Consider the following 26,844-nt stretch of genomic DNA (forward strand, 5'->3'; position numbering starts at 1 on the left):
ATTTTCACGATATATATTTATATATATTTCTGGAGAAAAAAAAGAAAAAAAGAAAAAGAAATAATAAAAAAAGAATAATCCAGGAAATTAATTAAATTAGTTGTCACACGACCTTAATCTAATTCGCCCACAGAGCACTCTATATATTTATTTGGGTACGCCATAGGGACGGTTCTCAGCTGGGAGCGTGAAAATTGTAGAATGATCGGAACCTTCACTGCTGCAACTGCAGATAATCGGTCGGAGTTGGTTCCACGCTAGGGTTTCTCTGAGTTCTCCCTTATCTCATGGAGGATTTCGCCTTTCACGATGGTAACGTCTGCGGTTTGCTCGAGAGCAGGCACATCAACTTTCGTCAAGTATGTGTAATTGATTTTTCTTCATCTTTTTCTACCTTCTCATCGGGTTTGCATTCGTTTAACTTCAAGTGTCGAGTTAGTAGAATTGATTTTATGGATTGGATGTGAATTGTATGCGTCTTTGGTTTTTGGAGCGTGAACGTTCTTTTGTGCGGAGTTGATTGTGTAGAATCCTGTGAATTTTAGATATATCACTCGCCTTATTGGATTTAGTTGATTGTTTTTGTTGTTGGAGGCGAACTGAGAAGTGTATCTATATGAGATGAACATCGGAGATTTTGGATTGTTTGAAGGCTGTTTGTGGACGACAAGCAATGCAATTTTGGTTTGGTCGATTTCGAATTTTCTGAAATTGCTAAAAGAAACTCTCATTCGAGTGCGTCTGTTTGACTTCATTGATCCTGTTTCTTGATGTGTCAGACTCATGACTTGAAGCAGGGTAATAGTAGTAAGAACCTAGATTGCAGTCGTTGTTTGTTTTCATTACGACTCATGGAATTCCACGCATTTTAATTCATTGCATAGAGATATTCTTTGTTAAATTTGTAAAAGATGCAGTATTCTTTGTTTTCCTTGAAAAAAAAACGATGAAAAAAAACGTGTCCGTATATCAATACAAGTTGAAAAAACTATGATCCTTAGGCACGAACTATATTGCAGTTTGTCTATTCTGCAAAAAATTCCGGATTAAATTCTTCTTATGTTCTCACTCTCTTGTTTTCTTTTCTATAAGAAAACATAGTTTCGAAGATTAATATGTTCGTCATCCATCCATAAATACATAAGGAACTATCTGTATAAAAACTATACCGTACGTTGAAAAGCAGGTCAGCATGCTATTTTCTTACTTTAAAGTTTCTGTTTGGCTTTTCTTTCTTGGTGGCTCGTTTTGTATGTTATATGCTATTTTTTAATGTTTGTAAAGTACTCTTTGCTTTTTGGAAAAGGGAAAAGTTTTTTTATGTGTTTTACTTAATACTGAAACATAAGGCCTGCTTGATGAAATCTGCTTTTGTGAAGCTTTTACTTTTTTTTCCTCTTAGGAATTTGTTTCATTTTTCCAAGTCATTTATGTATGCAGAATCCCAACTATAGTTTGCAGATGCACTCATCACTCATCCAAAGACTCTCCCAGGAAAAGGAACTGGAGGTCGGTATAGATTTTAGTTTCTATGTGCTGTGATTTTTTCACATTATTCTTAAAACACATTATTAATTTTTTTTTTTGTGAAATTATCAGTGATGTATTCTTAATTATAAATTTTATGATGTATATTATGTCGAGTGCATGGTGTACTGAGCAATTAGTATTATTATCCATGCCATTAAGATTATTGCTTTATGGTTTGTTCCATGTCATTTATGTTTAATGTCTATTAGGTAAGTAGTATGACTGTTAGGTGAGGATACTTGGACTATCTAACAAAAATCGAAGTTTTCTTGCCTAAGCATTTAATATACTGCTGGTTTCCTTGCCTGTTCATTATGAAGATAAAATACTTCTAGATATGTCAGAAGATTAATATTGATGGAGATGATCAGCCCATTGCTTATTTCAATTGCACCTTGCGTCTTATCTGTTGTTTTAAGCCGTATGGGACGAGTTATTGACTATCGTATTAATGTGGTACAGAAATTGGAATTCTGAAAGGGGGTTCATTATTTACCTGATGGAGGTAGTCTTAGTAAGTAGCATGAGAAATGAGTCATTGTGATCTGCTCAGATTGCTATTGTTCTCTTCCCCCCTTGTCTCTATTGGATATTGTAGAACTGTATTTGATGTTGATTCTCCAACATGGTTATGTGGAAGCTGGAAGCCTGTAAACTTTAGCCCTCACTTTTAACTAATACTAGTCATTTTGGGTTCTGAAAGTAATGGTATTGAGGTTGGGCTGTCATAATCTCTTTAAGACGACATTTTCCAGGTGATGCATATAACCTATTTACTATAATGGGATGAGGAATTTCATCTTTTAAAGAATGAGAGACTGTTAGAGTCTTTCCTCTTTAGGTTGGATGCATGATCTTGTTTTTTTTTTTTTTTTTTTTTTTGTTTCTCAAAATTATGTGCAACTGTTGTTTTTCCATTCCCTTACAATTCCATTGTTCTTTGCCGTCTCTATCCTGTCAATTTGTAATTCCTTGTTTGTTAATTAAATACCTTCCTTCTCTCTTTCTCTCTCTCCAGGGGCACCAGGGGTGTGTTAATGCTGTCGCCTGGAATTCTAGTGGTTCTCTTTTAATATCCGGATCAGATGATACTCGGGTAAGACAGTTATCCTTCAATTTCTATGACTTGTTTACCTGGATCTACAGTCGCTGTGGACGACTCAAGTTTTTGATGATAGGAAAATGTTATCATTAGACTATATGTAGTGGATACCAGATGGTTATTCTTGAAGATTGAACCAGTAAACCTGTTATTGTATAGATTATTTGTGACTTTTTATGAAAATGTATGAGTATTTATTGTGCATGTTAGTGAGGAATGAGGAGCACTGACTGTTCTTCTCAGTGACAACTATTTTTGGACCAAAACAATTTTGGACAATATGCTGCCTGTCGGATAAGTCTTCAAATGCCAAAAGTTTGAGTTGAGAGTGTGATGATATGTTTTCTTTCAGTTGGACATTGAGATGGCAAATGTTGTCCTATAAAATTTATGGATATGAGTAGTTTCTAAATTCTTCGAACTTGACTTATCAAATTTTTTCTAGAGCAATTTTCATTGAATCAAGAACAGAAGAATAGAGTTTTAGGACTTGATAATGAAGATGACACCATAAGAGAAAGCACGGGATATCTCAGCTTATTTTTTTCGGAATCAAATCAAGTTAAAGTAGTTACGATAAATTGATAATGAAGATTTAGCATACTCTACATTACCTGTTAGATGATAATTGAATGTGTATTCATGTTGCATAGTGGCTTGTTAATCTTTTTTTAACTTCCATCCTTCGAAGAAAATTATGTTTCTCGAAGTTAGTTGTTAGTCATGTTTTTTGCAGATAAATATCTGGAACTATTCTGGTCGAAAGCTATTGCACTCTGTAGAGACTGGACATTCTGCAAACATATTTTGTACAAAATTTGTTCCTGAAACTTCTGATGAGCTTGTGGTCTCGGGAGCTGGGGATGCAGAGGTGTAATATGCTACAGTGTAAATTTTCTCATGGATGTTGATGCCAGTTGGATTTTGCTTATGATTTACATTTTTTTGGGCGGGGTTTGTTTCCTAACAGGTGCGATTATTTAATTTATCTCGCTTAAGAGGTAGAGGACATGATGATAATGCCATAGCGTCATCAGCTCTGTATCAGTGTCACACCAGAAGAGTAAAAAAATTAGCTGTAAGAGTCGAGAACTCTGAAGGAACTATGTATTGAAAGTATCTTTTACTACACGTAATGAAATAATTTATTTACTATGAATGATCATGTTGCATTATGTAAATATTGGTTAAGCAAACCTATTTATTGTTCCTAAAATATTCGTCTGCATGTCATTGAAGGTTGAAATAGGGAATCCAAATGTAGTATGGAGTGCTAGTGAGGATGGTACTCTTAGACAGCATGATTTTCGAGAGGGCATGTCTTGTCCTCCTGATGGAGCCTCTCACCAAGAATGTCATAATGTTCTTGTAAGTATTGTTTTCTCTAGAGTTTTCTGTGTCTTCCGTTCAAAGATCAAGTGGTTTGGGAAGTTTTTATTTTCTCTCCTTTTTTTTTGTAATTAATCTTTTATGTATTTTTTTCCTATTGGGAGGCCTATGCAACCCTTTGGCTCCTTGTCATAATGTATTTTTTTATTGGTATCAGTTTTTGGGGTTCATTGTTTTCACGTTAAGCTCATTGGCAGCTTGATTTGCGGTGTGGAGCAAAGAGGTCTCTGGCTGATCCTCCCAGACAAACCCTAGCTTTAAAATCTTGTGACATTAGTACCACTAGGCCTCATTTACTTCTAGTTGGTGGAAGGTATTCTGCTATTGCTGGCACTCCACTTAGAGGAATCGCTGAAAAGGAAGAAAAAGTATGAGGGTCTAACTGTTCTTGTTTCAACTTCTATTGATTTTTATATGCAGTGATGCATTTGCACGGTTATATGATAGAAGGATGCTGCCACCCTTGTCTTCCAGCCAGAAAAGGATGTCACCACCTCCTTGTGTTAACTACTTCTGTCCAATGCATCTCTCGGATCGGGTGAGTTCAGGAACTGCTATTAATCATAGTCAACATCAATCTGGCAACAGCATACTATTACGGGAAACATTATCAAGTAGTAATAATCTTGAAAGTCAATTTAGTGTATACAAGCTGAGATGTAAAGGCGGTTCTTCTTGTCAATAAGTATGGCCATGTCTCATATTTTGCAAAACCCATGATTTTGATGCATATCTTAAATGTTTCTCTCTACTTGCGCAAAAAAAGAAAAAAAAAAAAAGAAAAAACCTTTTGTTTATGTTAATCTGATGGCGCATAATTAGTAGTTTTATAAATGAGAATTCACAATATATTCATGTATTTAGCAGTACACTATATTTGTCTCCAAAACTTTTTTGGTACGACATTTCCCCAATGGACTATTTTAATTTGTAAGAATTGCACTTTATTGTTTTAAAAACATGTAATTGCTGTTGCTAGATTTCTAACCATCTTTGGTTCTACCAATTCAAACACCGTATCTCACACTCCCCTCTCTTTTTAGGTTCGCTCGGGTTTGCATCTGACTCATGTTACTTTTAGTCCGAATGGAGAAGAGATCTTGCTTAGCTACAGTGGAGAACATGTATATTTGATGAATGTAAATCATGGTACATACTAATATTTAGCTTCTTTTGCACTTCATACTTCCTATTTATTTGTTTTTATCACTATTTTGATTTGTTCTTCGTGGTAACTTCTTGGGAAAAATACCCTTTTGGTCCTGAAGGTTAGAGTTTGGTAGCATTAAGGATCATGAGTTTTCAAATTCAAAAGTTAGCCCATGAGTTTTGGATTTAGTTGCATTTTGGTCCCTCCATCCAATTTTCCATTAATTACTAATGAGGAGGGGAGAGGAGGGAGAAGGGAGAGAAAAAGAAAAGTATTTTTCTTACAAAAAACAAATGTCACATTAAAATTTTATGGAGGGACCACAACTAAAACCAAAACTAAGAGGCTAAACAGTCAAGTTTGAAAATTCAGGCGTTTAAATACTACTAAACCCAAATCTTAGGGACATATAGTAGTAGAAAAAGTTTATCAGTCAAGGTATTGTTTATTGACCATTATGATTATAGTAAAGGTGCATTTTTTATGCAGTAATGGTTAGAGGAGAGTAGGCATCCTAAACCCATAATACTTGGGCATAGACATGAAAATAAAACGTAAAAATTATTACTTCATATATTTTATTGAACTTTTATTTAGAAATTAGTTTTAAATTCAGTATGAATTAACATATTAAGTAAAATATTCTTAATACATGTAAATTAGCTTCATACAATTAATTAGGCTTTAAAGAATGTTATTGGGTCTTAGATAATTAATAAATCTATAACCAAATCACATTTCCACATGACATGGTTAGTCATCCTATTTCCAATCATCACGTTCTCACTCCTGCATCTACAAGTACTTGTTATAAATTTTCTGTAGAATGCCATTTTATGCACTTTACATAGATGATGGCTGTTTCAAAGCCAAGTTATGTTGATTTTCTTAAGAACGCATCTTATTGTGAATTTTCTGTTTGAGTTTGCAATCAGTGTTTTATTTATCAGTTAGATAATGCCAACTATTGTATTTTTTAACGAATATTTTGATATTTAATGTGTTTTGATTTAGTTCTTCTGATCTATATATTTTTTTTCCCCCAAAGCTGGGCAAAGTACGATGCAATATACATCAGGAGATGTATCTAAGTTAATGAGCTTCACTCCCATACTCAATGGATTGGAATTGCAGTATCCTATTTCCAATTTATCCAATAGTCTGCCTGTAAGTTGTGGTCTTAATGCAAAGGTGTGATTCTCATATGAGTGTTTCAAATGAAACAATGTTATTACTCGAATGGTTCAAATTTATAATCGATCAAGAATTTTTCAGCTTGATAAATGCAGAAAATTATTACAAATTGCTGAAAAATGCACGGAGGTTGGGAACTACTTTGGTGGAATTGTGGCATGCAATGAAATTTTGGATGGATATGGTCGTAATATTGGAGTTATTTTCAAGCATGATTCATTATGCACACGTGCTGGTTTATTACTCAAGGTTCATGTTTAATTCCTTAGTTTTATTGCTTGAAATTCTACCTTATGTACCCACAATCTTTGGTCTTCCACTTTTCTTGATATTTCGTACTAAGAAAACAATTTTTGTGGGGTTGGTGGTTATGGATATTCCTTGAGAACATATTGTGGCTAGTAAATGTAAGAGGTTTTTTTGTTGTTCAAATATTTTACTAAAGGAGTCGATGCCTTTCTACAAAAGGAATTTCAAAGAATCTTCTAATCTCCATTGTAGGACCTTTTTTTTTAAGAAATCGTTTAATATTTTTTCCTTGTGATTTTTGACTATCTCCTGCTCACAACAAGTTGGTGGTTTGGTTCAGTGGCTCCATATTCTCAATTTTTTTAATAGAATTAAGCTTCCGAAAGGCATTTCAGTATGTGTGGTAATTTAGGGGTTCTTAGCCTCCATTTCTATATTTATTTATTTTTATTATATCGCAGCCATAAGTTTGAAAATGACCATTAGTTTTCTCCGTGGGTCAGGATAGAATTACTATCTACTTCAATTTTTTCTTTAGTCGGGAGCATCTGGGCTGATGTACTTTTTTCCTCATTACTTTACTTTTATAAACTTTTACCTGTTAGTATTTTCTTTGGTTTCTAATTAAGAAAGTTGAAATTTATTCAGCGGAAGTGGAAAAATGATGTTCATATGGCAATAAGAGATTGTTACAGTGCTAGGAAAATTGATCAGTCCTCTTTCAGAGCACATTACTACATGTCTGAAGCTTTATCACAGGTAACTCTTTTCTTGTTCTATGCTACCACTTGCTTCAGTTTTCGTACTTTGGGGAGCTATGTCTCTTACATAACTTTTCTGGTTTAAGATAAAATAAAGAGTCTCAAAGGTTACTTGGTGCATAGTTGAAGTAAAATTGTTTTGTTTGTTCGCAAGTGTGAATTGTTCAACAATATTTGAAAATTTTCAGAAATTACATGTTGGTCTTGATCTATAGGTGGAAGTTAGGACTGCTACGGTCATTTGTTCATATTAACATTAGTTTATCATTTCAGGAGGATTTATAGATATGGTTGGTTGAAAATATGTCAAGTAGCTGTAAAATCATTAAATGATTTTATTTTGTTCTTGTTATGATCCTTTTCTTTTATGCATTGAGTCTTTCTATTATTTAAGAAGGCTATGTACCTTAGAATTAATTAATCGGAATACAAACATTTTATTCCATTCAAATCTAGATATATCATTTTTATTTATAATTAATTAGTATAACAAATGAATAACACTCCTGAAGAAGTTGGATTCTCATTTCCAACTTCTGTAAAATGGTTCAACTTGTAGTGAAAGATTCAATCCTTCTTTTTTATATTTTTATTCTTCTCTTGCAGCTGGGTAGACATAAGGAAGCCCTAGATTTTGCGTTTGCTGCTCAGTATTTAGCCCCATCTAATCCTGAAGTGGCGGAGAAGGTGGAAAGTGTAAAGAGGGACCTTGCTGCAGGTAAATGATTGTTTAGAAGATTTTATTTATCTTTGAGTGAGGTCTGGGAGAGCTCAGTAGTTGAACATCAAAACTTTTTCCAGTGGAGGATTTTGGGATTGAAATAAATGCATTGCTGTTACGGTGTTGAGAGAACTGAACTGCTCCACACCAATCTTTGATCTTACTTTATATAACTACACGATTTATTCTACTGAAGTTCATTTTTGTAGATCCTTTTGGCATTGCTAGATTGTTGTTTTGCTCTTTTTTTTGTTTGTTTGTACTATCCGTATTTACCAATACTTCTTCTCCTTAATTGTTTTTTAAAAGAATAATGGCTGGAAGAAGGAATCAACCGTTGTAACTAACTGAAATCAGCGTGCTTTTTGTTGACTCCTACTAGTAGATGAATTTTTTTTTCCCTGTCATCTTCCATGAAGGTCTTGTTTCCTAGTCTTGCAAATTCAAAATATCATCTCTCAAAATTTGTAGTTTGTTCTTAAGGTATATTTATTTGTGCGAAATGCTGGCTTATCATTAAATGCCTTCAAAATGTTTGTTTGTTGTAGACTGCGAGGCTTAAATGCCTTCACAGTGATGTTGTGAACTTTGTTTAAACATTTTGCATCTTGCTATTTTCCTGCTCACTTTAGGGTTTTGATTTATTAATTTATATTGTAACCAGCTGAATCAGAAAAATCAAATAAAAGCAATGATGGAGCTCTAAGATCAGCACCGTTAGGTGGAGTATTATCATTAAGTGACTTTCTTTACCGCTCAGATGCAAATAGTGATGTCTCACAAGATGGGCTGAGATCGGAAAGAGAAGATTCTGACTATGACGAGGAGGTGGAGCTGGACTTCGAAACTTTATCAGGTGATGAAGCCCATGATGTTGATTCCAATGTTCTACAAGGAAGTTTAAATCTTAGAATACATAGACGAATTGATCCTGCGAGAGAAAGGGTTGGCGCAAATGGCACCTGTGGGTCTCCTTCATCATCACAAAACGATGGAATACTTTATCAGGTTCCAGTAATACTTTTCTTTTGAATTTCACGAATTTCCTCATAACTTTTCCTTTACAAATTTTAAAAATTCTGTTTATGCTGCCACTTAAGTTGCAGTCAAATATGACTCCGTTGGATTGAGAAGTTTGCAAGATGGCACATGCTATGCATGTTTAAATAGATGCTTTCTGCCACTTTCAATTATTTGGGGTTTCTTAGAACATTTGAGAAAACCACTACTATTATTGCGTATTATGCATATCTTGGGTCCATGATAAATGAACTCCGTGCCAGTAGAATTCAGTATGACGTATGGTGTTCTATCAAATTTGGTTGGCCAATTTTCGATTTTCCAAGGGACTGTCCTTTATCTCCATAGTATTTTTACTTGCAATTCAGTTTCTGGAAAGAATAGGGGGCGGGGAAGACAAATCTGTAAGTTTAACTTTTGGTTTCCGGATGATTACATTGACAGCCTCCCTTATCTCCCGGGGATACACAGAAAAAAGTTGAAATACGATTTGTTTCAAATGGATACTCATTAGGAATGAGGGGGAAAAAAATGGATACTCATTAGCTAAACCATGACTTTTAGCTATTACAAACAAAAGTCTCTTCTGAAGTGACCCACTTGTTTGGGCGCATTAGGTGGATTATGACATGACATAAGTTATTTATAAACCATGACTTTTGCTTTCAACTGACTAGTACCCAGAATCTTCTTGTCTTTTGTCTGGACTGGAATATTATTTGCTTCTGTATGTTTACCCTAGTTAATGTAATGGTATCTTCATACTGAGTGAGCTTTGTGTTATATTACATGCAGCCTGAACCCGTCATTGATATGAAGCAAAGATATGTTGGTCATTGTAATATCGGAACTGATATCAAACAAGCTAGTTTTCTCGGGCAAAGAGGTATTCACCGAACCATGGGATCGACAAATTGTATTATAAATTGTTAAAATTTTAGGTTCCTGAAAGTTTCTTTGGGTGTATAATTGTTGCCTTGTTTTATTTATAGTGCCTATTTCACCCCGAGGAAATTGCATTTAAGTTAAATTAAAAGTTCTTTTATGCACTATTAGGGTTTTGTCAATTTCATCCTTATATTTGCAATCAACCCTATCTTTTCCCTAAAATTTGAATTTCATCCTTAAATTTGTATGTATTACGTTATCTTTGCATGATAATTAAACTCCAAGAAATGAATGTGGAAAGATTGGATTATTATTTGTGTTGATTTTTTTTGTTAACCTAATTAAAATGATATTTCAGGTGAATATGTTGCCAGTGGAAGTGATGATGGGAGATGGTTTATTTGGGAAAAAGGAACTGGTAGACTGATTAAAATCCTCGTTGGAGATGGAGCTGGTAAATATCATTGTATAATTCTAGAGATGAATTGTTATCATTTTAACCCAATCCGAAACTAAATGGCACAAAACCACTTTTTCAGTTGTGAACTGCGTGCAAAGTCATCCATTTGATTGTGCCATTGCTACTAGTGGGATCGACAATACCATAAAGGTAAGTTCTATTATGTATGACAAAATGTTGTGAAATGGCCATTGATCTTTTTCTCCGAGTGTTACTGATGTCGTCGTCTCTCCCAGCTATGGACTCCAACTGCTCCGGTCCCTTCAGTTGTTGCTGGTGGAGTGGTCGGACCGCAGGCTGCCGATGTGTTGGCTGCAATAGAGAACAATCAGCGCAGACTGTGCCGTAATAGAGAAGCCATACTGTAAGCCTCATTGATCCCTTGGTCTTCATAAAATATGTTAAATATGCATCACTTATTATGCAAAGTTTTGTTGGCTCAGAGGTTTATTACTCATTTTGTTTTGATTTTCATGAGAGGCTTTGAAATAAATAACTGACCACATGATTTCTATCATCATATCAGTTCTCGACCGTTTTAAATATACACTTCATAACTCACAACATTTGAGATTTCAATATCCCCTAGTAGCCACAATGAGAATTGTTTTTTTTTTTTCGGTTAGACGAACATGACTCTCCACAATGGTATGATATTGTCCACTTTGAGCATAAGCTCTCATGGCTTTGCTTTGGGCTTCCCCAAAAGGCCTCATACCAATGGAGAGAGTATTCCTTAATTATAAACCCTGACCATTCCCTACATCAGCCGATGTGGGACTTTCATCATCCAACACCTCCCCTCGAACAAAGTATGCCTCCCCTTAATCGAGGCTCGACTCCTTTGGAGTCTTAGTCATTTTTAACTATGTCTTCGAGAAGGCTTGACTCCTTTTCTTTTGGAGTCCTTTGTTCGACATATGAGGATTTACCAATCTATTGGCACGACTAAGTTTAGGGCATGACTCTGATACCAAATGTAAGGAATGGAGGGAGAAATACCAAATACCCAGTTATTCTTTCTTCGTCCATTATCTTCTCATCTTTTTCGTGTAACTAAGTAGCATCCCTTTTTTTTTTTTTCCTATTTTGCATATGCCAGTTCGTTGTATCTATCTATCGATAGCTATATATATATATATATATCCCAATCAAGTATTGTGTACTATTTTATGTTTTTTTTTGTGATGATTACTAAGGAAATTATGAATTTTTATTTGCAACAGGCCTTTTGAAATTTTAGAACGGTTTAGGATGCATGATTTCTCAGAAGGGAGCCTTCATCCATTTGAATGTGCTCAGAGTTGAAGTTCTAGTATTATTAGTTTATATGGGATTCACGCAGGTAAGTGCCTTCAAATTAAAAACACACATTTTCTATGTTTATTACTTTCACGTGCAATCATAGTAAAGAAGGTTTCAGAGGGATTCCTCTGAAGCCTTTTCACGCACGTGCTCAAGGAAGCAATCACACTTCACAACTTCCTGTCATGTTCCCTTGGTGCACCACTGTTGGCATCTTATTAGTTGTCCTGTGATGCCGACCTCCACACACACACACACACACACACACACACACATTCACGCATACTTTGTATGTGAATTTTGGTTAAACAAAATTATATACTAATCTTTGATTTTAGATCATGATATCAAACAAATTATGTTATCTAAAACGCGTTCCTTTTACCAAAAGCTCATAAGAATTTAACTCTGGTACTAATTTTTATTTTTTATTTTTTCTTTTGACAGAAATTGGACTAGTTATAATTGGTTTAGTAGCGGTTACCGCACCGAACATATCGTTCAAGCAGACTCCTATGGGATGAGTCAGGTCATGAGAAACCTTGTTCAAGTTCTCATTATAGAACATTTACCAACCAAGCTACTATTTTCAAGGGTGTTGGATTTTATTTAATTTTTCTCCTCTTTTTTGCCTTTGTAAATTATTGTAAATGTTTATTTTCTGCAGTTTTCTACTTTTATAACTTGCCGTTCCTTCCATTACAATTTCGTCGCTTTCGTTTTTTCTTTTTTCTATATATGTGGTGATGTTTAACGTTATGATGTACAGAATAAGATGAAGGCCGGCTTAATCGAGTTCTGAGTACATGTATATGGCATGTGCCTTCGTTCCATTTTATTATAGCTATTTTGTTTAGAGCTCTCTTAGTTTCTCTAAATCAAAGTGTTTCTAATTAATCTACAGTTATTTGCACATACAGAATTATTGGTAATATTCTATACTATCATATTATTCATAAATAATATAGGATAATGAAATTGATATACTAAATAATATAGGATTAACTATATATTACAGAAAGTAATATGAGAGTAGTTAGCTAGTGAGAATGAATTGATCAAATGGTCTCGGGATTTTGTGCCATTTCTCTTTTTCACTAACAAAAGCTGCTTCAATTAATTAAATTTACATTTTCTCGGGATTTTGGGCCATTTTAGAGGTAATTACAAAGAGACTGAACAGGAAGTACGAAAGAAACCTTAACCCTTTGACTGATTGAACGAGGTAAATTTCTTTTCTTTCTTTCACTCTTTTACTCTCCGGTAAACACTCCTTATTCATACACTCCTTATTCATGAGACAGAATTAATCTCCTTATCCATGAGAATTGATCTGAGTGGTCTCAATCAATTCATGTAAGAAGTGGAATTTGTAAGCTTCGTATTGATAATTTATTACATAATTGGCCCGGTTGTATGCAGATCCATATACTCAACGACCCCACTCGACCTGACTATCCCTAGTCGCTACAATAATGCTACCATTACCGGCTTCACTCTTACCTGGGCTTTTCCCATTGTACCGCCTAGAGGCCCCCACCACTCTATAAATTTGTAAATAGTTACTACTCTAATAATTGTTTTTTTCTTTTTTTCTTTTTGAATAATGGCTAGATCCTAATTTTAAATATAATCTGGACTGAATTAACCTCATCTAAAAATCAACATGCTCTCCAAAAGCAAATTCCTAGGAGTTATTCAAAAAAATAAGCAAAAATGTAGGGTTCATTCATGTTCATAACTACCGCCACCTCCTTTTCTTTACAGTTCACGGCTAAAATCTTCTATATTTTCCTTTTTCTATCGCTTGCTAATAGTGTTTTATCATCGACCTCTATACCTTAACTTGAAGTCTTCATGTCACTAATTTTCAAAATCATTATCAAAACAAGATACCACCCCAGTGGAAATTATATATAGATAATAGAAAACTAACCATTTAAATTTTAAAAAATTCCAAATTTGAACCTGAATCTTGGTTAAGTCATATTCCAATATATTTTTTCCCTTGCATTTTATTGAATGAGGATGTGTATATGGTCGGTCATTCCTATTGGGGCGACCCTCAACTCAACTATTGACCTATTTTCGAATAGGCCCATGTGATTGGCCCCATGAACCTTAAAAGGGCTTTATTTTGAATGCACAATCAGAGTTCTCCTTTAGATAAAAAGAAAAAAAGGAAAAAAAAAAAAAAAAAAAAAAAAACTCCAGGGTCATTTTTGTCACTCACAAATAATTTTGTAATAATTAAAATATACGGCTACGTACCTGGAAAGAGTACGGAGGGGAGTGCGTATTTCAATTCCTCGTAAAGGAAAAACAGTTGAAGTAGAGTCATAAACAAACATGCATTTCCTTATCTTCACCAGTTCAGCTTCCATCAAATGCCACACAAATATTGGAACCCTGCCGATTCCCTTATCTAATCTGCACTTAACAAATTCACTATTCGTTGGGACTATTAGAATTAAATGCAAATAATATCAATTTGATTTGGGTATATTCGATTGAAATATATGAAAATTCCAAAAAAATCCCAGAATGAAATGAAAACCACAAATCAAAAGATGTTGGGAAGTGCAGTAGAGGACAAACGGTATCTGGTAAATGTTCGACCTCAATTATGTGCGTGAGCTGTGTAAATTCTCGATGCCGCTTCATGTGCACTCTGTAATTTACGACTAAACTAGGGGGGTCGATCCACAAATTTTTGGGTTTTTTTTTTTTTTTTTTTTTTCTTTATCTTCGTTTCCCCCCCTTCTCTTTTCTGAAACAAATGAGTACTTGTTTTTAGCCTTAGGGCAATAAATATGGAGGAAATTATAAAAGTAAGAATTGAGATGAAAGGACAAGATTGTTGAGGGAAAGTCCCAAATAATAGAGCAGCTGTGTGGGAACCATTAGGGAAGAGAGAGAGAGAGAGAGAGAGAGAGAGAAGACTGAAGAATCCCAATGGCCAGAGATACAGACAGCAGAGCTCACAGTTCATATTCCACCGTCCTTGTGATCTGTTACACTAATCTCTTCTAAACTCCATTTCTCCTCTCAAACTCACAATCCGTTCTCTGTTTTCCAAGGCCCAGAATTCATGATCTGATGTGAAGTTGTCTTTTCTTTTCCCAAATCGGAAGGGGGGATTTTGAGAATAAGAGTGGAGTTGGTGATTTGTGTTAGTTACATGAGAGTGGAGCAAGTAGAAATGTCTCAAGACAACGATCGGCCCCCAACTCTGGATCTGGGTAGTGACGCCGCCGCCGCCGCTAACAAAACGCGGAATTGCAGCGGCGGAGGCGGTGGTTCCGATGACGTTGGTGGGTGTGGCACGGCTGAGAACGTGCTTCACAATGTTCTTGAGAACGTGCTTCACTTTCTCACTTCCCGGCAGGACCGGAACGCGGCGTCGTTGGTCTGCAAGTCGTGGTACCGAGTGGAAGCACTAACCCGATCCGACTTATTCATCGGAAACTGCTATGCTGTCTCCCCTCGCCGTGTTATGTCGCGGTTCAACCGGGTTCGGTCCGTGACGATCAAAGGGAAGCCCCGGTTCGCAGATTTCAACATGATGCCTCCTGACTGGGGCGCTCACTTCTCCCCATGGGTGGCGTCCATGGCCAAGTCCTACCCTTGGCTCGAGAAAATCTATTTGAAGCGCATGTCTGTGACGGACGACGATCTAGCCCTGCTGGCCGAGTCTTTTCCTGCCTTTAAGGAGCTTGTCTTGTTTTGCTGCGAAGGCTTTGGCACCAGCGGGGTTGCCGTTGTTGCCTCCAGATGCAGGTACGCCCCCAAATTTCCTTGAGTTTGTATTTTCAATAGTACCTTTGTTGGTCTGTCTTTCAAAAATGTGTGCTCCGGGTGATGGATTCTTTGAGTTCAAGTAAAGATGTGTTGTAGAATGGTTTAGAAGGATGCTGCATTTTGGTGGGGATGTGGAGGGGGCTACTAATGGTAATCTTGTTTTTTTCAGGCAACTTCGAGTACTTGATCTGATTGAATCAGACGTAACTGATGATGAAGTGGATTGGATATCTTGTTTCCCGGAGAAGGAAACTTGTCTTGAATCTCTGATCTTTGATTGTGTAGAGTGTCTCATTAATTTTGAGGCACTGGAGATGTTGGTGAGTCGATCCCCGTCCTTGAAGAAACTCGGGGCGAATCGTCACGTTTCCATTGCGCAGCTCTACCGTTTGATGATTCAGGCTCCTCATCTAACACATCTTGGAACTGGTTCATTCAGTAATTCAGAGGCTATGGTTAATGGGGAGTCAGAGCCTGACTATGGCTCAGCTTTTGCTGCTTGCAAATCCTTACTTTGTCTCTCTGGGTTCAAGGACATTCTGCCTGATTACCTACCTTGTATCTATCCAGTTTGTGCTAATCTCACCACTCTGAATTTGAGCTATGCAAATATAACTGCTGAACAACTCAAACCAGTTATAAGCCACTGCCACAAGCTCCAGACTTTCTGGGTATGTGATTTTTGGATGGAGATATCAAGTTAGGAAGAAATCTGGCATGCAGGGCTAACCTTTTTTCCTTTCTATTGCAGGCGCTTGATTCGATAAGTGACGAAGGACTTCAGGCTGTTGCTTCAAGTTGCAAGGAACTACGAGAACTTAGAGTTTTTCCTGCCGATGCTCGAGAAGATGGCGAAGGCCCTATTTCGGAAGTGGGGTTCCAAGCAATATCTGAGGGTTGCAGGAGATTGCAATATATCCTCTACTTCTGCCAGAGAATGACCAATGCAGCTGTGGTAGCTATGTCACAGAACTGCCAAGATCTTGTGGTGTTTAGACTGTGTATTATGGGACGACACCAACCAGACCATAAAACTGGAGAACCCATGGATGAAGGATTTGGTGCCATTGTTATCAACTGTAAGAAGCTCACTAGGCTTGCTATATCTGGATTATTGACAGATCGTGCTTTCAGCTACATCGGGAAGTACGGAAAACTGGTTCGAACCCTATCAGTTGCTTTTGCTGGAAACAGTGATTTGGGATTGAAATATGTGCTCGAGGGCTGTCATAGATTGCAAAAACTTGAAATCAGAGATAGCCCTTTTGGCGATGCAGCCTTAAGATCTGGTTTGCATCATTACTACAATATGAGATTCCTCTGGATGTCAGATTGTAAATTGTCTCGCTATGGCTGCCAAGAGGTTGCCAGAGCATTGCCTCACTTAGTGGTTGAAGTTATGAGGAATGATAATCAGGAGTCGGATCACCTTCCTCAGATGGGTGATTTGGAGAACTATGTTCCTGTGTTGTATATGTATCGATCTCTCGAAGGGCCAAGGGATGATGCTCCAGCATGTGTAGACATCCTATAGAATTTTAGATTCCCTATTATTTCGTCTGGTTAAGCAAAAGATCACACTGTTCCAGGAATGTCCTTTACCGCCCTAAACAAGATTCCTGTCTCCCCTCTTAACAAGCTTGACCATCTGTTTATTGGGTCAGAATCACCGCAGAAAGTTCAATATTGAAGCATATTCCTATCCGATTCATCAGACTAAAGAATGTTATCATATCAGTATTTTTCTAACTCTTAATGTTTCTGCAAATCTGCATTCGGTAATTGTAAACAAGAGAGGTTCAGAGGAGGCAGGGGTTGTAGAGCAAGAGCTGACTTTAAGCCTTTGATAACCTTAAAGTGGGTCTTGTTGTCCATTGAATCGAGACAGAACTTTAAAACGTTGGAGGGTTGATGAACTAAGAACAAAATCTTCTCTAAAGGTCATGAATAGCAAGGGGATCCTCGCAGGTAAACAGTCTTACAAGAAACTTTTGTTTATCTAGATTCCTACGGTAGATGGTTTAGGCCATTGATGAGAGGACGGACACTAAAAACCGAGGTAGGATTCTTCTCTTTCCTAAAATTGATGATGATGTTGTTTTCTTTATCCAAGTGTAGAACCTGATTGTGGAGTTTAATATTGTTTAATTATCAGCAAAGGTTAGATTAGTAATAAATGCTAAAACATATTGATGGACAGAATTCCCATATGCTAGCTAATGGTAAGGTCTCTGCTTTTGATTTCGATATCAATTGAGAGTGATATGGACATTGATGACTATGGGAAGATGTTATAGAAGTACAACTTGGAGGCCCCTCAACCCTCCTTTCTCACAGTGAAGTAAGTTGAATTTGTGTAACTGTGAGAGCTTGTTAAGATTAGAAGAAGAGAGGGGGGTGGGTTGTTGAAGAGTTTAATGTGGATTGGGCGTTTTCATAGGTCACTGTAGGGTCAATCATTTGATGATTTGTCACATCCCCTGAGTTTGCGTTTTAAAGGAGCCATCCATCACAGTGGGCTCTCTCTCTCTTTCATTATTAGGAGAGAAACAAAGAACCACTCCTTGGTAGGAAGAAGATAAAAGACAATGCCATCATCAAAGTGGGTTCTGACTGTGCATCTATGGCATTGAATGTGTGGGGAAGCAAAGCTGAGGCTTTGCTTTCTTGTCTAACCTTATGTTGTCTAAGCAAGTTGGCAACAGCGTATGCTCCTTCTGCCACCACCCCACACTACCCTTCCCTTTTACTATACAAGGAGGGAGAATCATGAGGAGGTCGAATGTAATTGGTTGGAAATGCGAAAGGATAAGAATTGAAGCTCCTAGAAGTCAGGAACGGAAATTACTTTTTTCCCCCCTTAATATAGAACATCCTAATCCCATTATAACTAATCCCAGATAATATGTCTGAAAGAGAATGACAAAAGCAAAATAACAGTAAAGAATCCCCAGTTTTTAATTTTTTTAAGATTTTGTTTTCCATTAGATTTTTCGTTTGCCCTGCAATGGGTCAAATTATTTGTTACAAGTTAAAAGAAATTAAAGACAAATTACGTTTTATTTTATGGATAAATAAATGGTATAAATTTAAAGAAATTAGAGAGTTGTAAAGATGCACTATTTAGAGATGGAGACACCACAAACGTCACTGATGGATTCAGTGATCAATTCTAGTAATATTTATTTACATGGAACTCGTTTTTATCTGAACTCCAAATGCATTCTTGCGTTACATTTTCTTCTGTTATAGTTATCGAGAAATTTGTCAAAATGTTAGCATGTCATACCTACTTAAAAAGTTAATGAAATTTGAAACTTTTACTTCTATTCCTAGTTTAACATTGAAAATTTAATTATATCCAATTCAACAAAAACTTAAATTAATGGTACCATTAATATTTTTTTATTAATCGAGTTTCCAAACTATGTTTTCTCTACTCTTTGGCTAGTTGGGTCATTTTTGTAGATGAATGATGCTATTCTGCTCATGCATATTAGTTCTTCTGATGTGTTATATATTTTAGTTGAACATTTGGATTTTTTTTTACTAGTTTGATTTGTGCAAATTGAGTAGTTTAGTTTAAGCATTTGTATAACTAGAGTTCGGGTATTTTATTGGTTGAGTTTTTTCATAATCTAATTTGTTGGGAGGCAAGGTTAATTTTACCGCTTATTCACATTTAGACAAAATTGAAAGTTTTATAAAGTTGAAGTTTATTCAGGATTAAATAAGTGGCTTTTACCTTAATTTATAGGCTAAATATGTGTTTTAGTCTAAACGTTAAGGTTTTTTTTTTCTTAATTGAATCACTATCGTTTTAGAATTTTCAATTTAATCCCTCATGTTTTTAAATTTTTTTTTAATTATATCCCATCTCTTGATCAATATTAAAATTGAATTTATAATAAGCTTATATTGTATAATATATCCCTATTGAGTTGGAAAAGGTATTAGAAAATGAACGAGGTCATCTACTTAAAGGAATTTTCTAATTCTAATTTTTCAACAAATTTCTAAGAAGTTGGTAGAAATTTTGGTCTCTAAATTCTTGTCATTAAACCTTACCATCAACTGATTAAAAAAAAAAAAAAAAAAAAAAAAAAAATTTAAACATAAGGACTACGTTGAAGAAACACACTAATATAGGGACCAAACCATGTATCTAGCAATTTTTCTTTTAATAGGGACCAAATCATGTATCTAGCGATTTTTTTTTTTTTTTTTTTTCCCGAAAGATTGAACCCAATATGTATTTGCTATTGTCATGCCATATGCAATCTTAAAAACAGATTTTTCTCAAAAAAATTCTTGAATTGGAAATATTTACCTTCCATGGAGGAAACCCCACGATGGCAAGAAGCTATTTCCAGCGACCGATTAAGCCATTCCTTTCAATCTGAAGCTGCGATTGGCCTTTGTGCACGTTCTGAAGTCTATGATTCGTCAAAGTTGGAGAATAATTAGAAATGGAGTTTCATTATTAAGACAACTCTCCACATATATCTTGAATATGATATATTTGGGACATAATTTCTTTTGATTTTATTTAAATATAAAATTATTAAATATTAAAATTTAGAGACCAAATTGTTACCTATTTGAAAGTATAAACACTAAATCATTATATATATATATATATATATATAAATAAAGGCTGGTTAACAAACTAAAATGAAAAAAATATCAAATTTCAAAATGGATCATCATTATGAAAAGAAAAATGGCCAACATAATTTCGATCAATTTTGTAGGACTGCAACACATGGAAAAAGAAACTAGGACTAAAATAAAATCTTGGAAGTTTTAACTATAAAATTAAATCAAGTTTTTTTATTAACTATTTTTTGTGGATTTAGTGCCAGTATCCAATAATAAAAAGGGTTTATGATATTCATTCTCCCTCTTCTATGTGGATGTCCAATAATACAAAAAGTTTTAGATGGGGTCCTTATCTAATGGAAAAAATGAATAAATACAAAAGGAGCCTCTTCTATCTTCGATGAAGCCAATCTATTGAATAAAGATGTATTATCGGGTAACTTTACTTTTCACTAGTAGATAACATAGAAACAAAATGATTATCATCAATCCCCCCCAAACTTTAGAACCTACTAAAAATGATATTTTTTTAACTTGAAAATGATAATAACGTTGCAAATCTCAACAGCAAAAACAACAAAAGAAAAATCATATGCCGGCCTATACATAATTTTGGTTAAAGATATTATACATTATAACCTACTTTAGATTATTTTTCTTTTGATGCAATATTTTAAGACAACCATACAGGATATTTCTAATATTTTTTAACTTAATCAACCATACGCATGCAATGGCTAACAACCCCCATACTCATTAAGCGGGTCCTAGCATACTTGCGAGACTAGAGTGCCTCTTAAAGCCCAAGCTCAAAGGGGTTATAAAACTCCTAATTCGAAGTGGGTGGACCCATTTATTCTATCTGAGTTTATTAGTTGTATTTTATTGATTTATTTTAGTCCCAAATTGATAAACTAAAATGTCTTTGTAAGCTCAAGCAGTTCTAATACTATTACTGTTAGAAGTGTTAGTGGATACTTAACTCTCTGTATGATTCCGACCGGTTTGTCCTGCGACTTCAACTTCATTATAGTCATCCATTCTGCACAATACTTCATTGGCTCGGGACCCTAAAACATGCAAAAAAGAAGGAAAGAAAAGTGTAAGCTCTTTCAGTTTCTTTTTTGATAGTGTTTTCTTCACACTTGCAATTGACGATTCTTCTAAACTTGTCACCTCAAAGCCTTTAAATTCAGCTCTTTCCATGCTAGGAAACAAAAGATTCATATGTAAATATGAAGTTGCCTAGCAAAAGTATAAGATAATACACCTGTGATTAGCATTTATGACATTATAGGTACCATTGATAGCTTAGCTTATCATTTAGTATTTTGTTTGTATTTATGCATATTAAATACAATGTAAATCGCAAATAATGAACAGAGAAATGAGTTTGGGATTCCACAAACCATGACATTCTTCAATGCACAAAATTTTGACAAAGATTTAGCATCCTCACCTCTATTATCAACTGCTAGGCAACATGGATAATTTCCTTTCATGATGGTGAACCGAAGTTCTATCACAGGCTGAAATTGCCGTCTCATATACCATGACATCCTTCAATGTTTTAATTTTAATTGTACCTTTCTATGCTCTTGACATGATATAAAATCTTGACCGATGATCAACTGCTAGACGGCGTAGGCAAATTCTATTTATGATGCTCAAATTTTAACCCTTGTTCATCATGAACTAAATTTGTGATTCCATATACTGTGACTGTATCACATTCTTATTGTACCTTTCCAGATACTTGACAAGATATAACATCTCACCAAAGATCAACCACTAGGCAATACCGGAAATTCGATTTCATTTATGACGGTGGGAATTTTGACCCGTGCCCATCATGAACTGAATTGCTGAAAAACTTCTTTAAAGCTTTTTCAGAGCACTAGCAGAGAACACACCACATTGACCAGAATGCATGGACCACAGAGATAACCTGTTCATTCTCTGCGGGATTGATTTTTAATTGGTCATGAGTTGTCTGCCTTCAGTGGATTTATTGGTTGACCTACCTATCAACATTAGAATGAAATCATAAATCCATTGCAAAAGTTACAGTAGACGATAAAAAATTTAGACAGTTTCTCAAATGAATGATGTAAAAGCTCATATATCCCTCAGAACCCGTACTATGCGCCTGCAGGACATAGTACAGAACAGGTCCCTTGAATCTTTATCAGCAGAGCATCATAGTTGTTATGGTTGTTTATTATATAGTTTCCGAAAATATGCTACAGGCAGGTAATTTGAAGTTCTGAAGTTAAAATACGGAATGAATGTTGAGGATTGTTGGGAGGGAGTACCACATTGGCTAATTTAGGGAATGATCATGCGTTTATAAGTAAGGAATACATCTCCATTGGTATGACGTCTTTTGGGGAAGTCCAAAGCAAAGTCATGAAAGCTTATGCTCATAGTGGATAACATCATACCATTGTCGAGAATCGTAATTCCTAACATGGTACGAGAGCTATGCCTTTAACTTAGCCATGTCAATAGAATCCTCAAATGTCGAACAAAGAAGTTGTGAGCCTCGAAGGTGTAGTCAAAAGTGACTCAAGTGTCGAATAAAGGGTATACTTCTCTAGAGAAGGAGTCGAGCCTCGATTAAGGAGAGGTTGTTCGAGGGCTCCGTAGGCCTCAAGGGAGGTTCTATAGTGTACTTTGTTCGAGGGGAGGATTGTTGGGAGGGAGTCCCACATTGGCTAGTCTAGAGAATGATCATGGGTTTATAAGTAAGGAATATCATATCATTGTAGAGAGTCGTGAATTCCAGCCACTACAAAAGGTCTACCCATGCTTGATCTTAACCTAAATTCCAGCAAGTGATCTCACTCCATATTCAAAAGTAGCCAAGTCAGACGAGAAAGGAGAGGGGGAAGAGGTGGATGTGTATTACAGGCTATGGAGCAGTGTTATGCTAAATATTAGTTGCATCGCAACTCCCAAGCCTATTAAAAGAGAAATGTTCAGAATTAATAACTCCTTCAGCATCTCAAAAACGCTTGCAAAACCAAAAACATGCAAATCCATATATCAGATGTTTGACTTCTGATCATCCGACTTTTCAGTTTTACAGCATCGTCAAATGACAAACATACAAAGCAACAAGAACAAGCAAAACCACGTGCATTTTGATGCATTCGCTCAATAATTTTTTTGGAAAATGTTAGAAGTTACATCCACCGCTTTGACTTCAGAGTTGAATCTACCTCAAGTAAAAGATACAAATTGAGAGAAAGGAAAACTTCCATATCATTATTCTTGTAAGCTCTCATTTCAGAAGCTTTTTGTCTAATAATAATATTTAGGGACATCTCGAAACCAATCGCAGCTCAGCCTTTTCTATTAGAAGTTCATATTCTGTTTTACGAAAGCTAATGTCTATTTTGGAGAGTTCGTATACCAAAATGAGAGCTGGTGGATAAATTAACCACAAAAGCCAGCGAGAAAAGTACATAAAATCACGCAATTCAGACTCCAATGTGAATAAAAATCAAATATACCTTGTAAGAGCTCCAATACACGCTCGCCATCTTCATGGAGAATAGGCTTATCATCGCGACACAATGAAGTTTTGCAGATGACGATATAGCGTTCGCATAACTGGTCAGCAGATGCGAACAGGTAGTAGTGTTCAGAAGCCAGCATTAGCTGCTGTTCTGGTGCGTTCTCGCATTTCTCCCGGAACATTTTCTCACAACAAACGTTAGTGAGAACTTCAGTTCCTCCTGTAATTCTTCGCGCAGCGGCATTAGTAACACTAGGCCCTGTTTTCAATGTCAAACAAAAAGGAAAAAAAGAAAGATCGTGAAATGCGTTCGAAAATATGGAAGTTGTGGTTCTAGCACACAGCTAACTCGGACTACTTACTGTTTCAGATCAATTATGATTCTACAAACATGGATCATAAGTGGAAACATTAACGAACTAACGAAAAAGTTCGCGACACTGTTCGAAAATTGGCGCGCAATGCTACTCGTAATGTAATTTACAGGACGGGAAGACAGTACACAAAAGTAAACATTAAGAATCAAAAGAAAATCAAGAACTCAAGATGCTACCACATTATACATTTCTCGTGAGATCCTCAGTCATCTCGATCCCCTCAGCCGCCATCTTTCGCCATCTCTCAATCATCTTTCTTCCACGATCAGAAAACCTAAGAATCCATTGACTGTAAACAAACTGTTAGCGAACATAAACAACCTCCAAGTTACGCCAAAACCTAGACGAAAGTCATTTTCAGAGGCAATCTTGAGTATACTTACAACTTGACAGACGCTGCCGCGGAAGAACAGAAGTAGAGATGGATGGATAGACAAGTGGACAGGATTCAGGAAGCGGCGGTGAAGCAGCTTCAATGGAGGTCGGAGGAAAGGCCTCAAAGCACTCGAGAGAACGATCCAGCCATAGGAGAGCGCCAACCGTGACAGCACGGAGCTTAATTTGAAGATAGTGTGATCGGAAAGAAATGATTTCACCCGGGAACGCCTGTGAGGATACGGTTAGAGTTTTTGTTTTTTTTAGTATTAAAATTTAAAAAATCGAGATAAATTATACACAATTAAATTAGCTTTATTTTCATTAATTATTATATCTTCAACTAAAAAATAATAACTTCGCCTTCACATATTATTATTAAAATTTCTAAAATTATTTTAAAATAATGTTTGAATTATGTATTTTTTCCTAAAATTAATCTATTTTCAAAATTTTGTGAAAGATAGAAATTATTATTATTTTATTTAAAAAATACACTTTAGATGTTAAAAATTCAAAGATATTAAATTTTTTAAATTTCGAACATACAAAGTTATGTATGGGTGTACAATGAACATGACAATCCGAACCGATCTAACTCGAATTCCAAGGATTAGGTTAGGTTAGATAGGTTACAAAATTGGGTCGGGTTTAGTTTTTTAGGAACTTTGTGGGTCGGATCGAGCCCGAGTTTAGTATGCTTAAGGTCAATTGATCCAACTTGAATTGAGTATCTATACACACATTGTCGTTCCCCTTTCCTAGAACCGCAAGCCTTCTTTTCGAGTCACAGTTGTTCATAATATAACAGTCGTTGTCCAATATTTGTTGTGAGTTTGCAATAACATATAAACAATTCAATGTGATAAAAAAAATTTGAACCCGCAACCCAATCTGAAAAATAATTTGAACCTGCAACCCAACCCGAAAAATAGAAGGTTGAGTTTAGATATTTTACTTGATTTAACTCAAAATAAATAATTTTAAAGTGAAAAAATACTCTAAATATTATCCATTAATAATGCGATAATTAAGAAAATTTGAATACAATCAAATGGGATACGAGAATTTAAGATGATTAAATTTGATAATTATAAACTTTATACTAAAGTGGGTAACATATAATAAACTGTTAAATATGATATAATAATTTATATTATTTTATTTTTCTTTGAAAAAAAATGACAATTTATTTAATATAGACAGAATAATTTAATATTAATGATCATACAAAATCTGGAAGATTGAGCTTCATATTTTCCTCCAACTAGCACGTGACCACCACGTGATAGTTTAATCCTTGCCCATTACCATATAAAGCTTTACATTGCACGTCTAAGCTGTGAATATTCCTATTATTTTACCAAAGTTTCCATTCACATTTTTAAAATTATTAATAACGCCAGTAAATATTTTAATTAATTGAACTATATTTAGCTGTTAATAATTTAAAATTTAAAATTTCGATATAATTTAGCATAAATAACTTTTTTTTTCGTTTTTTAGAGGTAGAATTAGAGATGTCTATTTTACCCGTAAAGTCCGAGACTTGCGAGAATTAGCCCTAAGTGGGGGAGGGAGTGGAGAATATTTTTCACATGTAAAATAAATGGGGTCGAATAAGAGAGTATATCCTAATTCCAATCTCCAAAATTTACGGGGTTTGAGAAATAAAATAGGACGTCTACGAAATGGAGACATCAATGAAATTTAAAATCCTACTAATTAAATTTTAATTGAGATTCATCAACGCCCTTAATCATATAACATAAAGTTGATTTGACATGTTTAACATTTGCATATAGGATTAATTATATCACATGTCACATTAAAAAATAATCATATATTTTTATATATTATAAGGTAATATATTTTCTAAAGTATTATTTTTAACTTAAATTTATATAATTGTAATTGTAACGGTACAAATATTATTCTATCGAGCTTTTTTTCAAAGTTTTAAAATAAATTTACTAAGGAGAGATTTCCACGCCCTTATAATAAATGTTTTGTTTCCATTTTCAAATGACGTGGACCTCACAATCCACCCCCTTGAGAGCCGATAGCTCTGATATCATTTATAACAGTCCAATCCAAGCTCATTGCAAGCAAATATTGTCTTCTTCGAATTTTCTCTTTTGATGTTTTCTTCAAAATTTTAAAACGCGTAGGGAGAGATTTACACACCTTATCTATGGACCCACCAAGGGAAGGGCAGGGAAGGGCAGTTGTTTTAGGGGCAATTAATATTGAGAAATTTATTATTATTATTTTAAAAAAAATAATAATGAAGTGAAATGAAAGGACAAGATTTAGAGGGGAAGCCCCTAAATAATAGAGCAGGTGTGTAGGGAGCCATTTGAAAGGAGAGAGAGAGAGATTAAAATAAATATAATT

At 35.2% G+C, this 26,844-nt stretch overlaps 2 protein-coding genes and 1 long non-coding RNA gene across 7 annotated transcripts; 2 read left to right on the forward strand and 1 right to left on the reverse strand.

Moving 5' to 3' along the window:
- Window positions 1-151: 151 nt before the first annotated feature.
- LOC111788114 (protein ALTERED SEED GERMINATION 2) lies at window positions 152-12,625 on the forward strand. Of its 5 annotated transcripts, none has more exons than XM_023668313.2 (20): window positions 152-359; window positions 1,441-1,509; window positions 2,549-2,626; window positions 3,369-3,503; window positions 3,603-3,710; window positions 3,872-4,000; window positions 4,219-4,334; window positions 4,442-4,559; window positions 5,065-5,170; window positions 6,220-6,362; window positions 6,447-6,614; window positions 7,263-7,373; window positions 7,982-8,093; window positions 8,761-9,104; window positions 9,912-10,002; window positions 10,363-10,458; window positions 10,544-10,614; window positions 10,701-10,828; window positions 11,691-11,809; window positions 12,217-12,625. In XM_023668313.2, the coding sequence occupies exons 1-19, from the start codon at window positions 288-290 to the stop codon at window positions 11,770-11,772; spliced, it is 2,277 nt and encodes a 758-aa protein (XP_023524081.2). In that variant the 5' UTR covers window positions 152-287; the 3' UTR covers window positions 11,773-11,809; window positions 12,217-12,625. The 5 variants fall into 5 exon arrangements, with proteins under 5 accessions (XP_023524081.2, XP_023524083.2, XP_023524082.2 ...); XM_023668315.2 differs by having other exon boundaries at window positions 8,857-9,104; XM_023668314.2 differs by having other exon boundaries at window positions 6,220-6,338.
- Window positions 12,626-12,631: 6 nt separating this feature from the next.
- LOC147793364 (uncharacterized) lies at window positions 12,632-24,692 on the reverse strand. The gene is made up of 7 exons (XR_015418686.1): window positions 24,456-24,692; window positions 24,259-24,361; window positions 23,691-23,954; window positions 21,349-22,196; window positions 21,156-21,242; window positions 19,901-20,006; window positions 12,632-14,199 (listed from the first exon to the last, which is right to left on the reverse strand). It is a non-coding gene; the product is annotated as an uncharacterized LOC147793364 (long non-coding RNA).
- LOC111788132 (transport inhibitor response 1-like protein) lies at window positions 14,354-17,767 on the forward strand. The gene is made up of 3 exons (XM_023668350.2): window positions 14,354-15,549; window positions 15,740-16,241; window positions 16,322-17,767. Exons 1-3 carry the CDS (start codon window positions 14,951-14,953, stop codon window positions 17,102-17,104), a joined length of 1,884 nt encoding a protein of 627 aa, XP_023524118.1. The 5' UTR covers window positions 14,354-14,950; the 3' UTR covers window positions 17,105-17,767.
- Window positions 24,693-26,844: the final 2,152 nt, after the last annotated feature.

Source organism: Cucurbita pepo, chromosome 2 (assembly GCF_057944985.1).
Source record: "Cucurbita pepo subsp. pepo isolate OVF chromosome 2, ASM5794498v1, whole genome shotgun sequence".
NCBI lineage: Eukaryota > Viridiplantae > Streptophyta > Magnoliopsida > Cucurbitales > Cucurbitaceae > Cucurbita > Cucurbita pepo.

What these genes read in the sequence shown, in the direction of transcription:
- LOC111788114 (XM_023668313.2), top strand. Translation starts at nt 288, where the DNA reads ATGGAGGATTTCGCCTTTCACGATGGTAACGTCTGCGGTTTGCTCGAG. An exon ending in CAATGCATCTCTCGGATCGG is followed by an intron (nt 4,560 to 5,064) that starts GTGAGTTCAGGA and finishes CTCTCTTTTTAG; the next exon opens with GTTCGCTCGGGTTTGCATCT. An exon ending in TTTGATGAATGTAAATCATG is followed by an intron (nt 5,171 to 6,219) that starts GTACATACTAAT and finishes TTTCCCCCAAAG; the next exon opens with CTGGGCAAAGTACGATGCAA.
- LOC111788132 (XM_023668350.2), top strand. Translation starts at nt 14,951, where the DNA reads ATGAGAGTGGAGCAAGTAGAAATGTCTCAAGACAACGATCGGCCCCCA. An exon ending in GTTGTTGCCTCCAGATGCAG is followed by an intron (nt 15,550 to 15,739) that starts GTACGCCCCCAA and finishes TGTTTTTTTCAG; the next exon opens with GCAACTTCGAGTACTTGATC. An exon ending in ACAAGCTCCAGACTTTCTGG is followed by an intron (nt 16,242 to 16,321) that starts GTATGTGATTTT and finishes TTTCTATTGCAG; the next exon opens with GCGCTTGATTCGATAAGTGA.